Source organism: Augochlora pura, chromosome 4 (genome assembly GCF_028453695.1).
Source record: "Augochlora pura isolate Apur16 chromosome 4, APUR_v2.2.1, whole genome shotgun sequence".
Taxonomy (NCBI): domain Eukaryota; kingdom Metazoa; phylum Arthropoda; class Insecta; order Hymenoptera; family Halictidae; genus Augochlora; species Augochlora pura.
The window spans coordinates 26797592-26822739 of record NC_135775.1 but is presented as its reverse complement, the minus strand read 5'-3'; the positions used below and the strand labels follow the sequence as shown (position 1 = coordinate 26822739).

At 37.8% G+C, this 25148-nt stretch overlaps 3 protein-coding genes and 1 long non-coding RNA gene across 13 annotated transcripts; 1 reads left to right on the top strand and 3 right to left on the bottom strand.

Annotated features, from left to right (window-relative positions):
* Positions 1-351: 351 nt before the first annotated feature.
* Positions 352-2087, top strand: LOC144468535 (uncharacterized). The gene is made up of 3 exons (XR_013493824.1): positions 352-482; positions 1419-1707; positions 1788-2087. It is a non-coding gene; the product is annotated as an uncharacterized LOC144468535 (long non-coding RNA).
* On the bottom strand, positions 1229-2664 carry LOC144468523 (protein Fer3). The gene is made up of 4 exons (XM_078178079.1): positions 2458-2664; positions 1907-2061; positions 1528-1687; positions 1229-1381 (listed from the first exon to the last, which is right to left on the bottom strand). Exons 1-4 carry the CDS (start codon positions 2503-2505, stop codon positions 1229-1231), a joined length of 516 nt encoding a protein of 171 aa, XP_078034205.1. The 5' UTR covers positions 2506-2664.
* A 3165-nt stretch (positions 2665-5829) lies between these two features.
* L(1)g0196 (inositol hexakisphosphate and diphosphoinositol-pentakisphosphate kinase) lies at positions 5830-22082 on the bottom strand. 10 transcript variants are annotated; one of them, XM_078177967.1, is made up of 32 exons: positions 21930-22082; positions 21644-21700; positions 21381-21480; positions 21209-21316; positions 19998-20181; positions 18745-18945; positions 18541-18681; positions 18337-18427; positions 18113-18267; positions 17758-18050; positions 17486-17680; positions 17266-17352; positions 17002-17190; positions 16817-16911; positions 16608-16745; positions 16227-16256; positions 15306-15540; positions 15030-15238; positions 14704-14930; positions 14457-14593; positions 14268-14382; positions 13975-14214; positions 13772-13891; positions 13430-13587; positions 13217-13365; positions 12844-12891; positions 9630-11057; positions 9252-9528; positions 8873-8964; positions 8687-8798; positions 8161-8526; positions 5830-8063 (listed from the first exon to the last, which is right to left on the bottom strand). In XM_078177967.1, exons 5-32 carry the CDS (start codon positions 20091-20093, stop codon positions 7610-7612), a joined length of 6078 nt encoding a protein of 2025 aa, XP_078034093.1. In that variant the 5' UTR covers positions 20094-20181; positions 21209-21316; positions 21381-21480; positions 21644-21700; positions 21930-22082; the 3' UTR covers positions 5830-7609. The 10 variants fall into 10 exon arrangements, with proteins under 10 accessions (XP_078034093.1, XP_078034094.1, XP_078034086.1 ...); XM_078177968.1 differs by lacking the exon at positions 19998-20181 and adding an exon at positions 19216-19377; XM_078177960.1 differs by lacking the exons at positions 19998-20181; positions 21644-21700 and having other exon boundaries at positions 21943-22064.
* Positions 22083-22367: 285 nt separating this feature from the next.
* On the bottom strand, positions 22368-25112 carry LOC144468519 (dolichyldiphosphatase 1). The gene is made up of 5 exons (XM_078178072.1): positions 24648-25112; positions 24192-24292; positions 23936-24114; positions 23644-23871; positions 22368-23567 (listed from the first exon to the last, which is right to left on the bottom strand). Exons 1-5 carry the CDS (start codon positions 24757-24759, stop codon positions 23438-23440), a joined length of 750 nt encoding a protein of 249 aa, XP_078034198.1. The 5' UTR covers positions 24760-25112; the 3' UTR covers positions 22368-23437.
* Between the last annotated feature and the right edge of the window lie 36 nt (positions 25113-25148).

Genomic DNA, 25148 nt, shown 5'->3' with positions numbered 1-25148 from the left:
AAGGGAAAGCGAGACTCGTCCTTAGGCCCGCCCCTATTCTCCAACTTCCAATACTACGCTCTGCTTCACCACATCGCTACACTACTTCCCATCGATTCGTGCTATCCCACTCGTTCTCCGTACGTCGCTCTCTCTCTGTCACACGATTCGACAAGCGTGTGTGTGCGACTGTTTCGGCCAATAGAGTTCTCTAGTCGAAAATACATGCGAGACTAGGAGGTACGCTCCGTCTTTGACCAATCGAAAACTCGCTTTGTTCCCAGCATCGTCGCATTTCTACCAAGGTAAACAGAAGGCGAACTTGAAATAAAAAGGTAGCTTACACGTGCATGCATTGACGCGCTGAAAAATGGCGTCCATAACTGCGACCTAACTGCGTTCCTATCGCGCGACTCTTGTCAAAGGATGTCTATAATAGTCATTGTTCCATAGAAGCCGTTGGAGCCTTCCCTAATCTTCTCGGAAATTCTTGTAACGGACGCGTATGTATTACAATTTCGTGTTTTCACTGTTTCACCAGAATTTCGTGAAATTTGTCGCTCAGAGGGTAGATAAAAGTTTTCGGAATAAATTTTGTCGATGGGATACGAATGAATGTGAGGGCATCATTGTATACGTGTTATATTGAAATATATATAATGACAATATTTATATGCTACGGAAATTTGCATAAATTACGGAAGACACGGATTTTTATCTTACATCGTAAAATCACATAAACATTAAATACCGTTTAATGTTTTCTTTGTCATGGAAGAGTTCTTGACTATTTTTTATCGCGTTGTCGACACTCGATCACAATACCTACTCGCGTAGTACATGCGTTTAAAAGTGGAAACAGATCGAGTCACCGTGTATCGGCGCATCCTACATTATGTGTCTCCGATGACTCGTGCGCAGAGACATGCCGTTCGCGTTCGCCAAAAGAAGACACATTCCTGCTTCTGCTATAATCGCGACCAATAATCGACCATTGTCCGAAAACGTCGTCTTTGGTCAATAGTCGACTACCACCTACGATCATGGGAGGAACAGCGGACTATGGCAGAAATGGGTACGCAAACGCGGGGCGCGCATTCTTTTGGCGAACGCGCTCGGCGGTACTTTTACCGAAATGATTTTGTTTTTTTCTTTTTTCGCAAATATTCAACGAAAGCGCATCGAGAAATTCGGACCGACCGCAACGCGACGATTGGCGCGACCGATGTTCGCACGCAGTCGGATCGGTTCAATTCGGCAAATAATATTCCCGTGGTATGTATTCCGGTTTCGGACTGCTCGGTTCAATTCCAAGCAGTTCCCCCATGAACGCGATGTAGGTGATCGCCAAACGTAGAGTTTCGATTCTTGACAGCCGTTTCTCGTACGCGAATGTCGGTACCTGAATAAGAAACCAATAGAAATAGTTGCTGTTACAGTTGGCGACGGAAAAAGAAGCCGGTCGACGGAAGAATCGATTTCAGAGGGACCAGCGCGTTCCAAGGAAGGATCGAGGAAAATTGCGAGCGCGAAGCGACGGGAACTCACTTTTCTGCGGAGTTTGTCAAATGCTTCGTTCAAATTGAACATTCTTCGTCTCTCACGAATATTTGCGGCTCTCCTCTGCGAAACGGTCGCCACTCGACGCCTCGGTTTCTTCGTGGTGGAAGATGGAAGATTCGGAGATCTCCCGTTCGACGTGTATCGACTGAAATCGAGCGAATTTTAGTAAGTACCCGACAAAACTCGGCATTGTATGTTCTATATGTGCACGTGCTATGCAATTGACTATTTGAAATTCTATTCAGAGTCGAGCCAAGGTACCCGAACAGCGAATGGAATACGAGAGTTTGAAAGTCGTACTCGAAGCTTTTCGATTGAAAAAAGGAGAGCACGCGCAGGTAGTTTTTCCGACAATTATGATTACCTTTGATGCAATAATGCGCACGGTTGTCTATACAGTCCGTGATCGTTGACGTGGGAATGCGAAGGCGGTGGTGCTTGATACAAAACAGAACTATCCCACATAGGGTAGCTGCCGAGTTCGCCGCTCACGTATTGCGACATGTCCGCTGTAATCACCTATTTCATTTACTCCTATTTATTCTTGTGTACGGCAAGGATTGTTCTTCCAACGGAACAATTCCATTGAAGGAACAGATTTCGTCGAATTAACGGAGGGTGGATCGTTGCGATTACCATTTACAACCGACCGAATCGATAGTTCTCAGTTTGGTCAACAGGTTCCGATTTCTACTCTAGGGTGCAAATATCTGATCGATCGCGTTTAGGATCGTATCTTTCGGCTAAGAAAGACCAGCAAGATCGAAACGTAATTATCATTCGATGATCGAAGGACTCTTGGTGATACGGATAGAGGAACTTTTGCCGAGCCGTTAGTCGCGGTATCTTGAAATCGTGAATTCGAACATGCAATCGTAGGTATGTGTGAATGAATCGTCGAAAGATGATACTCACTGGTGCTTGATTTCCATTGATCTCCCACAGCGGTTCGGTGTAGCTCATATCCCGCGTTCTGTCCAGCAGCGGCGAGCAAGCCCAGGGCGCAGCTCGAATCTTCTCGACGAACGAAAATCAAAAGAAAAGGCGTTTGCCGTCGCGAACGTTGGCGTTGGAAACAATTGCTCGTCACCCAGGACAAGTGTCACCTTCGATCCGAGGATGTCGAAGCAACCTTTGACCAGAGCTTATCGGGCTCCTAAACGTTTGAACCCGCCCCCTTGTGTACGCCACCCTACGCAGCCACGTTTATTCACTGTTCTCGGACGCTTGCGCGATGGTCCCGCGCTCCCATTCGGCGAACTCACCCCTGTCTATGTTTCAGAAATGATCGCGATTGGCCGAGGGGGCAGGGAGCAGGCGGGGCCTGTGGGAAACCATTGTTGCTCTTCTCTCCTGTTCGACGCGCGGTCGGGGTTCGCAGCGGTAATATCCGAATTCGCTATATTCGGGATTATCGACCGTGGTATTTTAAAGATGGACAAACTATTCCTTTGACGTTCTTCGTTCGTCGGCATGCCATCTCCTCCTGGTACCGTGCTTTCTTTATTCCTTCTATTTTATCGATTTCTGGCAAACATTTCTTGGCTCTACGACGCTCGGATCCGTTGCCCGTCTACCCGTGTCTCTCGAGGCACAGAACCATCGCGGGCCCCGCAGAGACTAATTACCATTTTCTTTTTTTCTTTTACAACACAAACGTGCTAATCGGCGAGATCTTACAATCTCGACAATTATGAAACAAAGGATTTGGAATCGTTGTTTTGCTTAATCTGGTTCATCTTTATTAATCGGTTGCTATTCATTCTCGAATGTCCTGCTGGGAACAATTTCGTCGACAATTTCATCCGAAACGAGTCTTCTTCGTTACTCTTCTTTTCCATCCCTTTCTGTTTCGTTTCACTGTGCCGCATTACCGCATGCCGTATCTCGTATGCCACGTGTCGTCAACGGAGGGCAATCGTCCGATAAAGTTTATTCTATTATCGCGTCTTACACTTCAGTCATTATACTTTATATTTAACTTGGTTCGGTGCACGGGTTCGTGTAAAACCTGTATCACGGATCACAGCCATCTTTTCTAGATATTACACAATTTCGCGTCCAGCAAAATACATGTATCCATTATCCGTTATTATGTGTATACGGGTTACGCAAATCCAAATTTGTTCAATCTGTACGTATAAGGTATCGTCACGTAATCTCGAATACCGATAAGCGGTTGCTATTAATAGCTGTAACTACCGAAACCGCGGTGGTAAACGCGGTGGAAATACGGGCGATATACAGTCGAACAGACAGCAAAAAGGCGACACGGGCTACCCTAATTTGCGACTGTTAGTTAGTTTAATCTTAAATCAAATGTCGAAACTCGGGGGCAGATTTGCATTGGTCGAAATTCTTTTATTTGTACATTACCGATTCGTTTCGTTGGACAGGCTACAGGCTACGATGATCTATAAAAGGTATTGAAACCGATCGGCTTTATAGTTGGGTAATTCCAGCGTTAATTACCTAGCGTTCCAATAATATTTTTCCGGGGAGAGTCGGTGTTGTTGTCTTTATCTCCGACGAATGTCGATTTCAAGACAAATTGGTCCATTTATATTGAGCCCCGCAGCGGCCGTAGCCGAAAAGGTTGTAATTTGTACGGTCTCTCTCTGTTAGAAGGGTAGCATATTGTTGAGCGGAGGGTGGTCTCCCCCAAAAATTAATTAAATAGATATTAGCCGATTCACTTGACGCGAGAGTCTTTTTCCCTTCGGACGTGTCTAAACATCGCGCGGAATATCAACGTGTCGAATCCTATTGTGTCACTCCGGCTGGAGAGACCGTGCCGGGGGGTGCGTAAACTTATTAATATTCGGCCACGAAAAGTCATTTTAACGGGATCATCCCCTGCTCTTGTCATTCCCTGCTGCTGTCGCGTCGCTCCGTTATTCGAAATTACAATCACCCTACGAATTTTCATAGAGCAGAGATTATTCGAGTACTCTTTCATCCTCGGTACCCTCTTTGTCCTTTCTATCATTCCTATTCGTTCTAATCATCCTGTTTACCCGTTACCGTTGTTCTTTCTATTCCGCGGAAGAATAATTCTAATCGAACAAGATTCGAGGATTCGCCGTGTTACACGGGAACTGGAATCGTCCAGTTTGGCCGCAATTATAATTAGTCGGAGCTTAGTACCACCGGAACGTATGCTTGGCAGCTGCAAAGAAAAACGTCAAACGTGGTGCGACGTTAATCGGGCATGTGCTGTATTCTACGGAATCTGTACTCTGTAGGTGTCCGTATCCGCTGAACGCATCGGCGTATCTTTAATTCGAGCCTAGTAATATGCACTGTAGGTATACACTGTATCCATAACTGCAAGCTGACGCTTCGGATCGATGCCTCGAGCGTCGGCGCTGAAATGTTTCATCGCTGGATTTCGTAGCTTTTCGAGAATTTCAATGGAAGCTACTCTAGAACAAGGCTATCGAAACAAACATTATTATTACTGTTACTATTATCATTGCTAACGCTGTTGCGGTTGTTGTTGCTATAATTATAGAAAACAGGTGAAGTAGTACGAAATTATTCGAAAAAGCGTTCCTTGAAATTAAAAAGCGCGACGCGATCAAGGGATTGTTTAAACAGATTGTCCACGGCCTACGATCTGGGAGATAATCTTCCAAAGTCTCCCAGACTTAGGCGCGTTACTTTTGAAATAATTATTCGAATGATTCGAATCCGCTTGATCGATCGATCTAAATCGGTCGGTCGGTCGGTCGTCCGTTTGGTCTACCGATCCCAGACTAATTCGCTAAATAATCGGAGCAATAACACGTTCAAGAACGTACGAAATCGGAACAGCGACGATCCCCTTAGGCCTTCGGCCTGAGGGTGCACGTGTTCGTCCGATCTAATTCTGATGCGACCCTAACAATGGACGAGCCCCCGATTCCGCAACGGGGTCATACGAAAGTGTGAGCAGAAGTTAAGCAATTTCGTCACAGGGGTTTCCACCTTTTGCAATGGTTCCTAGCTTATTACGCAAATTTGTCACGGGATCCCGCTGCATTAGGGAAACGTTTCCACTAAAAACTTGTGTGCGTCGCGACACGTTCGTTTCACCGTACGCGCGTATGTCGTGAGATTGAACAATTTCAGTATGCACAAATTCATTTCGAATTAGCACAACGATACACGGAAATTATACTCGTTGACGTCCGTGCCAATATTACTATCACTTTCACGCTCTCTCAAGCTTCTTTTTTCGCGAGCAGTATCTCTGTTACAATGAAACGATGGTGGAAGCTGTAAAAATGAAAACGATTATTTCATTCTTGACGATTTATTTATTTTACACTGACTGTATGTGCTTTAAACATCTATGAGACGTAATTCGTTACACTAGAATCTCATCGAAACCCAGTACATACGAACGATGTAACATCAATTTCTAAATGAATTGGACGTGCTTTGCGAGAAACTGGAATACATAGTACTTTTTGGTCGAATTTTCTAACATTGGAAATTTGAACGATACTTTGAAAGCATGTAGAACGTATAATTGTTGATCTGCCAATTGCAATTCCAATATTAAAAACACCAGTCGCATATTCGAGGGAACATTTATCTTGTATGTTTGCCAGTTCGATTGATTAAGGCTTATGATTATGGTATTGGCCAAATGCACGGAAATAAGGTCGTTCGAAGCATACAGTGAAATTCGTGCAGTGAAATGTAAAGCCGGCCACTGAAGGACCCCCCCCCCCCCCCCCCCCCCCCCCCCCCCCCCCCCCCCGCCAATTAATTGAAATGCTTTAGATTCCGTGACGGTACGGTATATATTCAGGCTCCATTTATAGTTATCTCTTTCCTGCTCAAACTAAACTATATTTTCGAACCCCATTTTGAAGATCTTCCATTTCCATTTCCATTTCCATTTCCATTTCCATTTCCCAGAATCGTTGGGGATATACAATGTAGATGCAGTCGAGTCAATTTTTCAAAGCACATTAAATATTTGACCGCGTCGAGACAACAATTGTCAGGATAACATAATAAATCTCTGCAACTTTCAACTTGCCGTATCTCCTCTGATAACAAGCTTGTTCGACACATTCATAAGAAAAATAGCATATACAAATATACATATATGTATGTATGTATATGTATAAACACGTACGTATCTTCTATTTACACCGAAACGAATGTTAGATTGTTACAGAGCTATTACAAAACTTTGTACTTATTAGTGTGTTTGTACATTTGCAATAATCTATCAATAGTGGGATATACATAAATTTAGTTCAATAGAAAATTAATAATAAACCAATTGTTGCAAACTATAAAATACTGTGAATGGCTTCTTCAAGTCTTTGCTATGGTCACGCAAATTTGGTGTATCCTAATTGTTTGGAATTATGAGGAAAACGTTAACAATACCTGCTTAAGTAAGTAACAAGAACTCGTTGATCGTCCAACTCGCCGAGTTTAAGTCATTACCTTCGCCTCAATTTCACGTTTGATCGTACAAACATTTCTTTTCGATAAACAATTTCATTTCATCCTATGCAATACGTATGCAGAAACATAAGTTAAAGAAAATCAATTTCCTAATACTTCACATTAATTTATAAGTACGAGAATGGAATTACCCCCTTTATACGAGGAGGTACTAACGGATTACAGCTACTTAATTTGTCTGAATATTTCCTTTGCAATCGGCAATCGTAACAATAGGTGCTATTATTTCTTCGGAAAGTACATCTATGCATTCTTATTCAGGAAAGAAAAGTTAAAGGAACACGGATAGGAATACAAGTATTGTACAATAAGCGTAGAGCAACGTTCATCATATAAGAACACTAAAAAATATGAATCTTCCTCTCTTTCACTATAAAATGCGGAAGCTGTATATAGCGTATCTGAATTGTTGTTTATCCATTCATTAGACGTGTAATAGAAATTTGATCTTGTGGACTTTGTTTATGTTTGTAAGCAACACAACCGTGTATGCAAAAATTACGTCTTCTAGTATAGTTGTCCGTCTACCAAAATAGTATATTCTACTATTAATACACCAGTTTCGAACGAGGTAATAGTATGCTATTCTTAGTTATTCTCTGTTTTCTTCATGGACATTGAAACCTATAGTCACGCTGGAGCTATTCGTTAAGCTGCTTGTCACGGTTAGTATAGACTCTTCTTCGCTCGTCAAGGGTCCGGAAGGGGGCTTCGCGTCGAGCAAAATCTGTTTCCATTCTTCCAAATTCTTATCCGCCATGTTCGACAACGAGCTCAGTTTCGACATGCATTTGTAACTCCGATTCGCCTCGGTACTTGGAACGATAACTTCTGGAGTCGAAACGCTCTGCGACCGAGAGAAATTCTTTCTCTTGTAACTGTTCGACGAAGAAGTCTTTTCTGCGCCGGTGTCCCTGCTTCTCTGAGCTCTATCGGTATTCGAGAATTCAGTTTTCTGAGAGGTAGATGGCTTCGCTTTGTCGAAAACGTCCGGCTCCTTGATCCTGACATCTTCGTCCACTATGTCCATGCTTTCAACTAAAAACCTAAAGAAAAAAAAAACAAACATGTAACAAACGAAATTCTACGCGCATAGTTTACTCGATTGTTGTTCGAGTTCACTTTTCTGGACGATATTCACACCTTCCAATCTTTTTGCAGCTGGTGCTAGGTTTTGACCGTGACTTTTCCTGTTGCTCAAATATTCGCTTAACGTCCTGCTTCTTTTGCTCTTCGGTTTGCTTCAACGTTATCGTACGCTCCTCGTCATCGTCCATATTGTCGATAGGGAGATCATCGGTTCGTATCATTCTCTGTAGATTGCTACCAAAGCTGGTTCCAAAAGCGCACTTTCGTATCTGTCCATCCTCGTTGCTATAATAGTCTGTGTACGATACGCTGCCGCGACTCTCCCTATGCTCTTGATCAATGTTCATGCAAAAGTCGTTGAAATCTACGTCCAGACAAGGAGTCGTTGGATATTTAGGGCCTGTGTTAAGCGATTGCGCTCTAGAAGAAAATAATCCTTGTACAACTTTACTGTTATACAAATTTTATCCATAAATCGTGATTTTTAAATAGCAAATTGACGAGTACTTTTAAAGAAAGTAGAGTAAACGAGTACCTGGATACCCAATTGGGTAATTGAGAACCATGTCTAGACACTTACCCTTCGTTGCTGATTAAACTTATAGACATGCTGCATTCTCCCGTGGAAGTTGGAGCTGGAGATGACGGTTCCGATGATACGAACGACTGTGGTTCGCTACTCCAACCAGTACCTGATAGTTACACGCGGTACGATTGGATCGTGTTAACATGTATCGTGTGCTGAACTACAATTAAATGTACTCACTGTTTGGACTGGTTGGCGACAGTTGGTTCCTTATGTCGCATGGTTCTCCATCATTCGAAGACTTGTATTGTATAGGAGCTGCGGTAATGTATCTACGAGAAAATCAATCGATGCATACGACTGGACTGCGGAGCTTCGTGTTACATAAAAATCATTTGCATCAGTTGCAATTATACATGTATAGGAACCGGAAATAGAAAGTTGTTCCTTTCCGCGATAATTTGCTAAATTTTGTTGTAAATGCATAAAATTTAGATATCCCGCGACGAGGTATATAGATACGTGTCGCGAGATGATAACGATATCTTTGATCCTAATTCGATAAAAGAAAAAGTAAACGCAATCCATTATAAGAAACACAAATAATTTGAATACTCACAAAGGTGGCTTATTTAATTTTCTCTTATGATACCTGACAGCTTCCAAGTCGGAAGAGTGGTACTCGCAATTGATTCCTCCGACACTGAGACTGGGATTAACGGACTCGTGAGTGGATCCACCGGGTGATGGATATTTCGGCGGTGACGAGGCAGGCGTGCGAAATAGAGGAGCTGTGGTCATCATTTCTAAAAAGGAGTCCAACTGACGAAGAGACAACGCATTGTGAAGCGTCTCCAATGGTCTTATAGGTGGCACACCACCGAAACCTTCTATCGCTGTTTAGAACAGAATCGAATAGCACTAATTATCGGAACAAGCACGCTTCAATCAATAAGTTTAAAACGTAGATTTTCTAATTACAGATCGCACGACTAACCGGCAACAGCGGATGCATGGGGTGGCACCATGTCCTTCAAATTTGGAGCACTCGAGGATCCACTGATAACCGCGGTGCTGAAGAGACTGTTGGCCGATCCTGTTAGCTTCTTGTTGATGTTGTAGCCCAACAGCTTGAAATAACTCATCTGTCCGGAGATACTGTGACGGTGGCGCCTTGCTGTGCAGGTAGGGTCAGGTTGAATGATCGAAGGTCGTGTGTCTGGAGACGAGAAGGATCTTTGAGGCTGGAGTCGGGAAAACGGTACACGTGGACACTTGGAACGATGGTTAGAATCGCGCGGAGGGGTATCATGATCACCATGAATATCGCTACCGTGCACAGAGGACGAATGGCAAAGCGTACTAACACGGTCAGGTACATCTACTAGGCTACTGCCCCATTGGAGAGTCACATTTGTACAAGACCAACATTTGCGTACCAAGGAACAATTGGCTGAGAAATTCTCCATCGAGCAAACCGAATCATCGAGCAGAAAGTTATTTAAATTGGGACACGACATAGTTCCAATTGATCGACGAACGTTCTCAAAAGCAGAGCCACCACCGCACGTTCTCCTAACAGCTTCCTTGTCGAACCTCCACTTCTGTCTTCTCTTGAACAAGGGATGTTTACGCGTGGAAAGTTCACCGGCCACTAACATGGAACAATTAAAAGATGTTGGATTGGATTGTCCTTGTTGCGGCTCGGTGCACCAGCCTAGTTTCGTATAGCTGTCGTTGGAGGAGATGCTACAAGAGGAGCAATTTGATTCGCCCTGATACAGGTTGCTCGAATAGCAAGAGCAGTTAAAGAACTTGTGAGACAATGAACGAGCAAAGTATGTATCAAAATTCGAACGTTCCATGGGTGGCAGGTCCTTACTTCTCAAGATCAGCTCTGACACGTTACAATTGTAGCAGAGACACCTGGGTAAATAGGGAGACAACGAACGAGACCGTTTGCCGAGCTGGACCTGAGCTCTCGCTGTCCCTGTGATCCTTTCACGATGGGACAACAAACGAGAAGACTTTGTCAACGAACTGTTACACGAGCCAGACCTTATAGAACTGGTCAACTCGCAAGCCATACATGGGAGAATTGTATCTATGTGGGAACGACCGTGTTTCTTACTTTGAAAACGTAGACGAGAATCAGCCTCTTCGGGATTGTTATCGAGACATGTCGGGAGACGAATCGTGGGGACCGGGACCACGATATTCGTGATATCCGGGGCTCTGCTGTTCGGTGAAACTAGAGGGGTATTGTGTAAAGTCACCAAAGGTGTCGAAGTGGAGGTTTCGATTGGAGGAACAGGTAACTCCGGTGAGCTGTAGGAGTGCGGCAAAGCGAACTTTCCCATAGGCGGTACATAGAGCAAAGCCTGGCTAGACATCTCTACGCGGCACTTTATCCCATGCTTGTTCTCTGTGTATTTGCGCGCGGACGCGCATGTGTGTGCGTGTGTGTGTGTATATATATATATATCAGCGCATGCAATCGCGTGAATGAAATGATGCAGTTAAAATGAAAATAATGGCAATTTAGTAGCGGGACAGGGCATAGAGGAGGGAAAGAAAAGAAGAGAAAAACAGAGCATTAAATTAACCCATTGTAGAAGAAAAATAAAAGTAATCATTGGCAAGAAAACCTTTGGCTATGTCAATGAACACAAGTCTCTCTGAAATTCGTCTTTCATTCGTCCGAGAAACGAGAGCATTTGTAACTTGAACGATGATCCAAAAGAAAGATTCGCTACCAATGATGGAATTAACTAACTGAAATAAAGAGGATATGATTTATACTATTATCTGTTTGCGATTAGAATGCACGACTTTAGTTAGTGTTAGACACACATGGCACACGATAGCCATGCAACCAGTAGCCAACTAGATAACATCGACATTAACACGGAAATCATGATAATGAATAGTTAGATCGATGGCAGTCGAACTCTCCGGAAGCTTTCTTAGAAAGTTAATTAGATTTTCTGTTACAAGAGTTCCCACCACCAGGTACGTTAAGGATTCGATTGCCATTAACATGTTTGATCAAGGAACACCAAAACTCGATATGTATATATTTAGAGTTTCTGTTATCGATAGAGAAAACTTGACACAGCAGAGAAACATCCAAATACATGTAACACAAAACTACGAACTTGTTATTGAATCGACAACAAAATACTAGTAGTACTATTAAGAAAATAATTTCAAGAATTTCAGACGAATGGTCAACAAAATGAGATGGAAAATGATGATGTAAAAGAATTATGAACATATGATTGTACAATGAAATTGATGTGTTAACAGTTACGTGTATTAATAAAGAAGAAACAAGCAGACATGATATTTGAAAACAACTAAGCTCTGTTAATTGCAAATCCTGATGGAACAGTGAGCTCAGGAATGAAGGAATAATCGGGAGGACAACTGAATGAGTCACGCGACATTTCTGTTTCTGTGTGTAACTCAAACAGTCGCCGACGTAAATTAGTTGGCTTCCACGCGCACAACTATCGCTGAGCAAAGAGTTATTTCAACTGAATTTTCCTTTATCAGCCTATGCCTGGTAGGTTGCTCTCTTGTATCCGATTAATTAGCTTTTTGCTACTTAGGCTCTGACTTGTAAATTATGCTTTAACCAAAAAACTAATTTTAATTTTTACTGCAACAATATAATTGGCTCGTTATCAAAACACTTGAGAATATAAAACAGGTGTCAATAGTATGCTACAATACGGAAAGAAATCAGTGTAATTAAACAGAAAATGGCACTTGTAATACTGAGAAAAAGAACATTGTAATATCCAGGATTCAGCATAACACTAAGGGACTACAATATGGTGTCTATCTCATTCTGTGGCTACTGTATCGGAGCACCGATAAATGTGTGAAGATGCTACATCCATAATGGGAACTATAGAGAACGCAAATCGCAGCAGTCTACGTTGCAACGAAAGAATGTTGAAGAAGCAAAGATTAATTTTTCTAACAGTCTATGTGCTTCTATGAAAATAACAAAAAACAATAAATTGTTCGTCTGTAAAGATACAAAGAGTCGGATCTTCAAATTGTATACATGTATAGTTTTAGATTTCATAGATTACACTAATTGATATTAAAAAAGAAAAAAAGAAGAGGAAACACATTTGTTTCAACGTTATCTTAACGTCCTGCTATAATGTCATAGTAGGAAGTCTTTGTTGACATACCTTCCTTGTTGACCGCGTCCAAGCTCTGATACTGCAGCTTGTCCGCAGCTATAAAAAGACATGAAAAAAAAACACCAGACTTTGTGATAAAAAGATCCAGTCGCAAATTTCTGTCGTCCAGTAAATTTCTTCAAAAAGTAACCGAAGTTAGTTTGAAACAACATTTTGCTAACACGTTCTATATCAACCTAAGATGTATGCGATATATATTTATTAATTAATTTATTTACACAGGTCCTTAAATCTGTGTTACATTTAAAAAGTGAAGTGCTTGTAGATATTTATCATGCATATCGAAAAATATTAGCATCGATCCAAGATTGCTTGGACAAAATATTTACACTACCAACCAAAATCGAACAAACACGCTTACCTTTTTCAGGTTTATCTTGTCTCTGATGATCGTAACTACGTGCACGTGGCTCCACGATCCCACCCCTCTCTGTGTCACGTCGTTGACGTTGACTGGCAGCCAACTGGCTACCAAGTCTAGCTGCTTCGTGACCTGCCACAGTTCTAGCACTAAAAAGTATTTCATCAAGTTATTGTATTCTATAGTTTCTTCTGCTGTTGCACATTCGATTACCTTATTGGAATAGGCGCGGAGCTCTGCAAAAAACCACTGTCAAATGGTTCGTCCATCATGTTAGGATCCAGGTCCATCATGTCGACAGCTCTGCTGGTTGTTGGACTATCCATAATCGAATCAGCAGTGTCGGTTTCCATCATTAGTGGGGGAGTATTCTTTAAATTGAAATTAATCGTAACAATGATTTGACCGGTCATCTAATTCTCTGCCTTCGAAATCAAAAGTAAAATACAGATGGACATGTTGAAAGCAAATAGTTGCAAAGCGGAGGCATAATGAAATCTAAAACGTTACACTAACGCCTATTAAAATACTATGTAACACCGAATCAATGCATACAGGTTGAACTGGTGGATTCATGAAATCGTCATCTGAAATTGTCAATTCAACATCTTCTTCTTCTATCCGTGCACTGCATTGGGAAATGGTATCTTGCGTAGATCCGCCCCCACTTTCGCCCTAAAAGACGTATAAATATAGATGTAAACATTTTTGTAATTTCTGTTGTAAAGTCACTCGAAGCGATAATTCAATCAACTTACTATATTGTGACTACTCTCGTTTCTTGAATGAGGCCTGAACCCTGGCCCTGGCGGTAAATTTTTCTGTACGCAACAATTTACGCCAGGACTAAAATGCAACTCAACATGGAAACGTTCTTCGCTGCTGGGATCCTTGGTTGGATCTTCGTATAACATGACTACGATTTGCGACATGTAATTCAATTCAGATACCATGCTAACATATTCCATGGCTCGACTCCATTGTTCGTCTGTTACCACCTATAATGTCTGGAAGGAATAAAAAGATTCAAAAACTAGTAATTGTTACTCACATCGAGCAAACCGCCGTAACGTAATACTGTTAGTAAAGAGTGCACATGACTCTCGCTTGTGAAATATAATCTGGTGCGCACGTGTCGGCCTGGACTCGAAACACCATGAGAATATCTAGAAAATATTAATACCATTGTACCCAAAGTCCAGGGAAGTAAGCTACGATGCCTTGGATACCTAAATTGTACCTTGGATTAAGTCGATTCACCGTTTCTTCTCCAGACTCTTCAATGTTTCTTTGTAAATCGGCTCTGATCTTCTTTAAAAGCGGCGTACAAATACCTTGACCTATAGTTAGCTTTTCTTGCACAGTTAATCCATACTCCTATTGTAAATAATGACGAATCAGAATGTCAGATTTTAAAAAGCTATTATTTAAACTCCATTTAGAAATAAAATCAAATTTGGACATAAAGTATACATTGAATATCTTGCCTGTGGTATAACAATGTCCGCCAGATATTTCGAGTAGATATACAGTTCTTCTGCGTGCTCGAATTGCAACGTATGGTTATTATGTTGCAAATCATACTTGATGCAATCGTAAATATCAGGTATTTTTGATATATCGAATCTCTTGTTCTTGGTACAAAAATCCTTTTCGATCTTTCCCCATCGACGACCCATTAACTCCCAGGTCTCACCGTGATAAAGAATCGCATCTAAACCCACATGTCTCAGATATATTTCCAAAGAATATAAAAACACGCATGTAAAGTGATATGATGTACGATTAATCACAATCATATTTGATATAATACCTTTCGTTTTCAAATCATCTTTCTTAATTCTTACAATGTCCATCAGCTTCTGAATCAAAATATGTACATGTTGACAGCATCGAACAGGATTCTTAACGAAATCCAAGGCTGCATTGATACTCAACGCGTTTCCAGGATTTATTTGCTCCCTGTCCTCACGAGTAAAGTCTCTGTCCTGTTGCAACAGTTCGTGAAGTTTCGTCTTCACCCTGTGAAATGACACTCATCAGTTCGTGAAATATATTCCTACAGAATGTCTTAACACTTGTTATGTACATGTTCTGGTATTTACTACTGTCGCAATCATTATCCAGGAGACCATTAGTATTTGCGCTTTTGACCATTTGGACCAAAATGGGTGTCAATTCGCCCTCCAGAGCGAGTAAACCTTTCGCGAAGGCTGCTGCAGTCATCTGAACCCTTCCCTCGTCGCTTGCATAGATCTTCAGATCGTGACGGAACGTTGAATGAAGTCGTAGCAGACCCAAACCTTGAGCACCAGCATAATCACCTACATTCACAGTAGAAAACATTTTCAAATGTTGAAACGACAAAACGGAACGAAAACGTATATTCGAATCCTGACAAACATAGAGTACGAGTATGAATCTGCGAGTGATCTATGTTCTGGTAAGAAGATCATTAGTTAATTATTGTAAAAATTGTTTAACTGAGAACTAACAATTCACGTACATATGATGGATCTAGAGCTATTCATGATATGTCGATGACTGTCTTTAATCAATGAACACATTTGTCACTGCTGTAGATTGATTTGCATGAACATTTGGTATTTTTTATTCATTTCATTCAATGAATTTTTATATCTGTTTCCCGTTTCCATAAAACAAAAATGAATGCTCGTGTCTCAGAAAAAAAGTAGAATAATGTATACGTGTGTGCAACTTTGCTTAAGAATGTATGGACTATGAAACACTACCAACGAACTTACTCCTGAATGAAGTAGATACATTTAATGCTACATAAATTTGCATAAGCAACTACCATAAAATTAGGCAACAATTCATTGCAATGTTGTGAAGTGCGCATACAGTCAGCACAGGTATATATTCTGAATGCCGTTTTTGATTGTCGCATTATGATGAAATAATCGAACACGCTATTACTATGTCTACGCATTATGACACAATCTACAGACAACTACAGAACAAGCGTTGATTCAGAATAAACAGTTACCGTGGTTTGGTAACATCTCTGAGTCTTCCTCTGAAATAATATTTGAAATTGTTTGTGAATCAAAGATTTTCTTTGAAAACAAAAACATACAGGTGTTCATCAATAACTAACAATAAAATGATCACAACTCAAGTTACGTTAAATTACGGAATTTGTCATACTTTCGCTAGCTTTTTTTAACAGCTAAGAAAAAGAAATACTTTTCACCTGAATAAATCAGCTCGATTTCATACAATATTTTATACGTACGCTATGTAAGTTATAGCAGTATTATACATTTCAGCCAACTTGTAAGATACTTATTAAAGAAAATAAATTATTTGTGGCGTATGAGGTAACTTAAAAATGATTATGGTAAGCGTATGAACATAAGATACGAACCACTAAGGTGTCTACCTTGACCACCGGGATACATGCAGCGAAATATTCTTCCTAATTCCTCCGCTTGAATCCGACCAGCGGGTGTTAATTCACCGCCCCATTTCAAAATAAGTACAAGCGACGGTTCCCCTAGCCGATCTAAAGACAATTAACAAGATATGTGATATCTGATCATCATCAAGTTAGGTAACGTGAAAAGAATGTGTTACTTTTTGTACCATCATCCGAGGAACTTCCTCTCGGTCGTCCCCTTGGTTGATACTTCATTTGTACTTTACGGTTAATTCCTGAGAAGTGACCATACCTGGAATGAATATTAATCGTTTCAATTTAAAGTAACATCACTAAAGAATCTGGAACGATGTATTCAGCGAAAACAGTATGAAACAGTTACATTTCCAACACGCTTTTCAATTGTTCCAGTTTTCCTTGCTTTTCTTCCAATTCTGGTCCTGCGGCCCTGTGCTGTATTTCGGCCAGTAGACTCCTGGCAGTGTCTAATATCTCTTGCAACTGTTTAGGTCGTTTCAATTTGATGTGACCATGCTTGTACCCGTCATATTTTGCAAATATCTCAAAGAATCTAGTGCAAAGAGTAAACCGTACGAACGATGTTACTTGTCGAACGCATCACGTCTAAGTATCTACCAAAACTTACTTTGGATGACGAACTTCCACCTTCATTTTTTGTTTTGGAGTTCTATCCCCGTGTCTTATGACAGCGACAACGCAACGTAATTCCATCCTGTAACGGTATAAAGATGTTAGTAAAAATGCAGCTTATCGAGTAGAAAAGAATAAAATTTAAATTTGAATTAAAATTTAAGAAATAATAATAATAATTAGAAGAAGAAAAAGAAGAAGACAAATGTGCCAACATCTTTCCAAATGTCGTGGGTACGATTGGTGGATCATCCAACTGAAACGGAACACTCCACGGAATATGCAAGGTAGGTGCTAATTCTCTGAGAATCATATTTCCCAAAATCTTTGCACAATCGTCGTAATATTTGTTTGAATTTTTGACAAAACTGAAACCATTCACATCGCAGACGAACGATTGGCCGTTGGCTCTGAATCATTTTAAGAGATTTCATTTATGTTGATTATCGGTACACTTTAAATTAATTGTAAGAAAATTTCAGCTCACCTAAGCAAATCAAAGCCGCAAACCGTTTGCTTGAAAGCTAAACATACTTTCCTACTTATCAGTTTCTCAGCGTTACTTAATATAACAGGATACCGAATTTCTTTTCCTTCCGAGTCTCTTTCTACTTTGCCGTCTAACGCAGGACTTTTCCGGGCCTCGGCGTGTGCATAGTCCGGCCCCACCGTGTAAACTTTAACGTCCGTCCCATCAGTGGGCATAAAATCTTCATAAATGTAAGAACCAGTTTTACGTACTCGGGATTCTGGCGAGTACACGCTACTACGACTTCCAATCTGTGACACAAGTGCAAAGTATAATAATGCTCCGTTAACAATCAACTATCAACGGATAGTACCTTTCTGAATAATCTCTGACTGCCTCCACCTGCAGATGTAGGATAATAAATGTAAATATTATGATCTTCGGCTGACACTGGTTTTTCCACGAATGGTTTGTTAAATGTGACACCATTGACCTCCACATGATCCTCAGACTCCACCAGTTCATGATCTAGAAACGAAAGTCCATTTGTTAAGCATACAAGTCCAACAATAGGTACAGCCAGAGACTATCACATACGTTTCGGATCAGATGAATCTCTATCTAGAACAGCATATCTCGGAATCTCGATGCCTTCGTTACTTAGAATAGCATAAACTCTCCTGCGATCCTGTGATATCAAATTATATGTAGTTAATTGGTGACAGTTGACGTCCATTGCGAGCGAAATATTGTGTGTTTGCTAGTTTATTTTAATCCTCGTCTACTTATGTAACAACTTACCTGAATATCATATTGCATCGGTAGATTATTGATAATGAAAGGACTTCGAAGATTAGCATAATTTATAGCTTTGTCAAGTGGAAAGCCTTTACTATGGAAACTTATTAAACAGTCAACGATTGGCCAATCTTCTACAAATTCCTGCAAACATATACTTTCATATAGAAACAAATCCATAAATCTTTTGTCCATCTTTTGTCTTACCTTCAAAATCACTTCTTCAGGGAATACCACTATTTTTATGTATTCAAATTCTTCTAGTCTTGTCAATATTTCTTTCATCGGTTTACTCTGCGACTTCTTTGCCATTGCACAGACTCCAACCAACACTTGCTTTCCTTCTCCTTCCAAATCACTGCCACCCATACACCCGTCATCATTACTACACCCGTCCGACAGTTCGGCCTAAATTATAAAAATTTTCTCCTTACAACTCGCAATAATAATTGTTAGATCATCCATTCGTTATTATTACTTCCTTTTTTATTGCATGAATTTGTAAACGTCTAATAACAATATATTAGTTAGATCTACGCAATCATCTGTTAGTGTTTACAATATTAAATACACAAATGTGTTTATAATAACTCGAGAGTGTAATTTGAATTATCATTCTTTATACTGAGTCTGAACTTACAAAAAACTGTATGAATTATTGTGTTAAACACTGCTCACCCAATATGCTTTCAAACAGGATAAAAAACCAGGTCGGTCTAGAGTATTTTCTGTGTAATTCTCATGCAGTCTTGATTCGTTATTCATTCTATTACATATTATATACCTTACTTTCCATGCAATTAGATGTGAAAATTATAGATTGACCAGAAACATTACTTCCTACATAAAAAGGAGAACATAAATGGAATCTAGAGATTATACTTTTATGAAAATATATAGTGTCTGCCCAATAATAAAAATCCATAAAAAGAAGACATGAGAAGATCTTACTTTTAAGTATTAAACTGAGACATTCGATGATTTATCAGTTTACAATTTCATTCATCAGAAATAATTACATGACACAAGTAACCTGATTTTAAACTACCTTTTAACTCTCCTAATCCCAGAAGATCATTAGCTGGATAATCATACGTTTAATTTAGAATGAGTATAGGCAAACAAACCCACAACTCTTTGCTTAAAGATAAAAGAACTATGCGAACAGCAAATCTTATTTTAAACGGTTTAGGTTATTATAAGATTGCATCTCTTGGATGTTCTGAAACCTTATAATTGCTATGTCTAAATATTCACAACATATTAGTAATCAGAAAGCACACGTGAAAAGAGCAGTGTACCATACATTTAATAATACAATATGATATAATATAATATAATATAATATAATAAAATAATATAATTTTAAATATACTGAATCTATTAATAGTATAAGTATAATTCTATACATTCAGGTTTAGTAATATACTTGCAGATAAATAAGAAAAAACCAACCCTACCATCATTTGCCAGTATGGTTCTGCTTCATTATCACAATCAAAAATATAGACATCAGGGACTGAAGTGCACGGAGAAGAATTTATATTTTCCATCATTGATCCAAGTTCAAATTATTAATAATTATGGAGAAACACATATGCACATGTGTGTATATAAATTAATTTCATCTTCTACATAATGTTACTAAAACACATTACATTTAGATAGAAAAGTCAATGTAATATAATGCAACACTGGAATAAGAATGATGATACATTTAACAGACTTCTCTTTTTATCTTCCAGAATGTAGTTAATAAAAACATGATTACAGAAGTATGTTTCATTCAATTTAAATATACAACAGACACAAACTGTTTAAATACATCACAAATTTATATCAATAACAATGAGTGGAAGCTCTGATTTACAATAATCTCACAATAAACACACAAAGCACAGGAGCATAAATTTATACACCAAACTTTTCACATATTATTGATAACAAATAGGTATTGATTAAAATTATAATGTGTACAATAATACACTGATCACACAAAATGTGATAATTTCATGTTATACATGCTTTTAGAGAAGAATCCAAAATACATTTGATATGGGCTATGTGCCAATTTATTTTTAGACTAGCGTCAACTGAGTATTTCTTATTTTATAAATTACCAAATTATTTGTAAGTAATAAGAAAGCAGATCAATTAAGCAGCAATGAAAGTATTGTGTTCCATTCAGTCATGAAAGATGTACACTTTTTTGAGAAGACAAATTGGTTAAGGAGTGTTATATAAACATGTTATCTTAATGAAAACAAATACATTCACAAGTGCAATTAATAACTGGCATGCGTATGAATCATATGTACATATAGGATAAATGAAAATTGTTCTTCTGTAATTCTAAATATCTTGGTGATGAAGAATTCATTCGCATTAATCATTTATAGGTAAGAACAAATCTGAATTTATCATTCTAAGTAGATTTTAAATACATACTATTTTCCAATAAATCATCGAATATTCATCAAATAATTCATAATACATTATTAAAATATACATTATGTATATGTTTACATATGTATATACGTATGTCATTAAAAAATTAAATGAAGAAAAACATTTATTTGGTCTATAAACAAAACTATGTAATTTCAATATAGCTAAAAAAAAATGATTAATTACATGAATGGTACGTTTTGATAAATAAAGTAATGCTTACTCTTTTTGATGAACGATATACAGAAGAAGCAACGGAACCCACAAGATTAGGTTGAACTGTATTTAAATCCCCTACATAGAAAATTGGTCGACTGGCATTCCGTAGACCCTGTTGATAATTTATTTGATTAAAATTATTATCTACCTTATAAATAAATGATACTGTTCCTTACCTGATAACCATGTTCCAATTCAGTGTAAGACATGTCAGGACAGAGTTCATTGAGGAAAGAAAAACAGCTCAGCTGTGATGTGAAAGAATTTACTATAAGTCTGAAACAAATACAAACACTAATTTTTTCATTAAACCACACAGTACTAGTTTCTATCTTCAGAATATGTATATTAGAAGTAGAATAATCTTATAAATATGATGCATAGATTTTAGATCACAATAAAACAATAATGTACTTATATGTACCAATTATCAACTTACCATTTATTAAAATCACGTATATTTATGACTTATATTGCTACGTATGTATATGAATAGCTGAAAAAATAGAAGGTTAACTCGGTAAATAAATTACGTTTAATCCTATACACGGATTAGATCTCAATGAAATGCATCTTTTCAAACCAAAGAATAAAGTACTTAACGTACGAAGTAAATGATTGTATATTGTTAAGCGCATCTCTATTTCATATTACGAAACTAATTGACATCTAGTTATTTGTCTACATTTCATAAAGATTCCATCGATACTCTTCAATAAACTTACCAATCACGCTTACGAATTAATCTGCAGTTTCAGATTTATATATAGCAATAATAATTTAATAGATAATTTCGTAGATTTATTCATTTACAAATCTTATCGGTGTTCCTTAATTTTTGGACATTTTGCCCAACTTAAATCGCGACACCTCGTATCGTTGAGTCACGTACCTATATATCCGGTTAACACTATGAATCAATACATGTAACAGGCTGCTACAAAATTTGTTAAACAAATTCTTTCAGACTTATATAAACTTAATATTTATCTTTCCCATAATTATTAACACTGTATATTTGCAATGGCTGTTATAAATATTTAATGGGTAAATATATATATATATATATATATAAATATGTAAATATATATATGTATATATATATACATTATATAAAGGGTGTGATATGGTGCATTAACTTTATTTAAAGTTCATTTATAAAATTTTATTGCATATTTACATCGCAGTAATTTTAATAGCACTTTATTGAGCAACATAATGATAGTGTATATATAAAGTCATTGTATGTATAAGTATAACAAAGTAATGTTTAAAAATTCAATTCAGCACAAGTAGAGTATATGGTATACATAACTTAAAAATGTAGAAATAACGCTACCCTGATAAAAAGTTAACAGTCTGTACAGTAGTTCAATGTTTATCTCTGGTGCTAGATTTGAAAATTCTGTTTCAAATGTTGACCTATTCTTATTTGCGTTTATCTTATTCCTTTTAATACATGGTACACGCGTACGAATGTTAATAAGTATTATTATTACTTAACTTTTTAGTGAAACATGGAGGAATTACGTATGATGTTTACAACTCCAAGACTTACATAGTCTTGTTGCAGTAGCAAAATTAAAATGGTAATAACTCAATAACATTGGTGGCTGAAGTAACAATAACATAATTACAAGTTGTGGCGTAATTTTTTCATTCTTTCTACCAGTCCCATATATGTAAACAATAAAAGTGTTCAATTACTGTTACATATCACTAGTTAATATCATGTGTACTGTATATATCTCGTTACATTATTGTACCAAGTTTATTCCCTCCTTTAAAGTAACTAATTTTCATTTTATATTATATCATAAATAATGTTTGTCTTTACAAAACTGAGAGAATTACATAATTACTTGTATAATTTCTATATACATTATTCAATTATAAAAGCTAATAAAGATGTATAAATATTGCTCATTAAGTATGGATTATAAATAATTTATGAAAAATTATAAAAACTTAGTTATCCAAAGATACAGGTTCTGACCATATAAATGTGAAAATTTGTATGCAAAATTTGTACTAGTACCTTATGCGTTTAAATATTACTAATGGCAGAAGATTGCCACCCGTTATTTAACATATTTCTTTGAGTCGAACGAATTTTGGAATTTTTTTAATCTCGTCTGACTGAAGGAATGATATCACTTGCTTTTATATATATATTCATATATATATATATTTATTTCCTATTCGTTTTAAGCCCATGGCTAGACAATAGATGTCATTGTGATTTCATTGACACAAGTTTACGTGTGCGTGCTCGTGCCTCTGTCCGAATGTTCGTATACTCGAACCAGAGAATATTAGGAATTAATGTTGTATCACGTAACAATAAGTACTCTGATATCCGCCTGAAATGATATTACAAAGAAGTAGCTTTTATACTATGCATTGAATAAAATCTTCATTGTGTAGACTGTTACATACCATGAAACAATGTAAGGAAAAATTGGTATAAATGCTACATGCATTATTATAAACCACACTATTCCCAATATAATTCCTATAAGTGCACCATATAGAACTTGGGAAATAGAATGGTATAACAAATACACCCTACTATATGTTACTAAAAGAGAAGCAAGTATGCAAGCAACCATAGTAGCAATTCTCCAGAATCTTTCAGAAACAGTACTATTATTGTTATGATGCAACCTAAAAATAGGAAAACATTAAGGAATATTTTTTCTGAATGTTCATTACAAAAAATATAAATTACCTGATGCATATAAAAAGTGTTGCATATGCAGCAAAAAACCACATAAACTGTGCATGCATCGATGGCATACCATATTCAACAAAAATAGCATCACGTCTCATTGGTCTTGCTTGGCAAATGGTGTGTTTTAATACAAAATTTATGAAATCATTTATTATAATACCGCTGAAGAATGTGATCTATAAATAAAAAAACCAGATTATAGTTCAACTTATAAATTGAAAACATAATTATTCGTTATAAGTTTGTTACTCACAGTTTGCAAGTCTCTTCTAAATAAGATCAATGTTATGAAACCAGCTACAATAGCAAATGGTGCTAGGCTTATTAAAGCTAAGAATTTTCCAAAAAGATCACCTGCAAAGATAATAATTATATTAGAACAACTAGATAAAACGAGAATTAAGGCAATATAAAAGTGAACTGTTAAACGTTCACAACAGTGACTTTTTAACAGAACCGTTTTAGCCGATGTTACAAATAGTTAATTAAACAATAGTCGTCTGCAAGTTTTTGTAATATGAAACTATTTTCGTTCTCAGAGTTGAAAATCTGAAAAACGTTGAATATTAAATGAAGGATTAAAAATAGTATCGTGTAAGTAATGTTTCTTTTAAAAAATAGAAAATGGAAGTATTAATCGTTGAAATTTGCGTAAATGAAAAACGTTGAAATTTGTATACACTTGTTTAGGACATCGAAAGATACTTACCCTGGGGATATTCGACTAAAGTAAGAGACAAGGGAATCCATTCTGTTTTTTGCATGTTATCCCCGAAACGTGTGTTAAGTTCGAGAAACGAATCGTCGTCTAATGCTGCCATGTCATCGAAATTTTAGAAGCGACCATAACTCGAACAGCTTACCGTGCAGTAACAATCATGGAATCCATCCATAGACCGCTACGTTACCATCAGCTACCAGTTATCGGCTATCAACTTCATTGTATACACATACATATACATATGTAATTTTACAGTAGTCTCTCTCAATTCAAGAACATTCTCCACTCCCTCTGCAAGAGCCTTTTTATATGCATCATTCTATTGCATATCCAATCCACAGCGAATCTTGTCTTAGCATTGAGATGTTAGCCAATCAGAGCAAAGCAATTTCTACTCCCATTATCGCTAACAGAACAAGCTACGGCCAGAAAGCTTTGCAAGAGTTGTGATATCATTGTGTAAATTGCATACAGTGAGAATGTAACAAA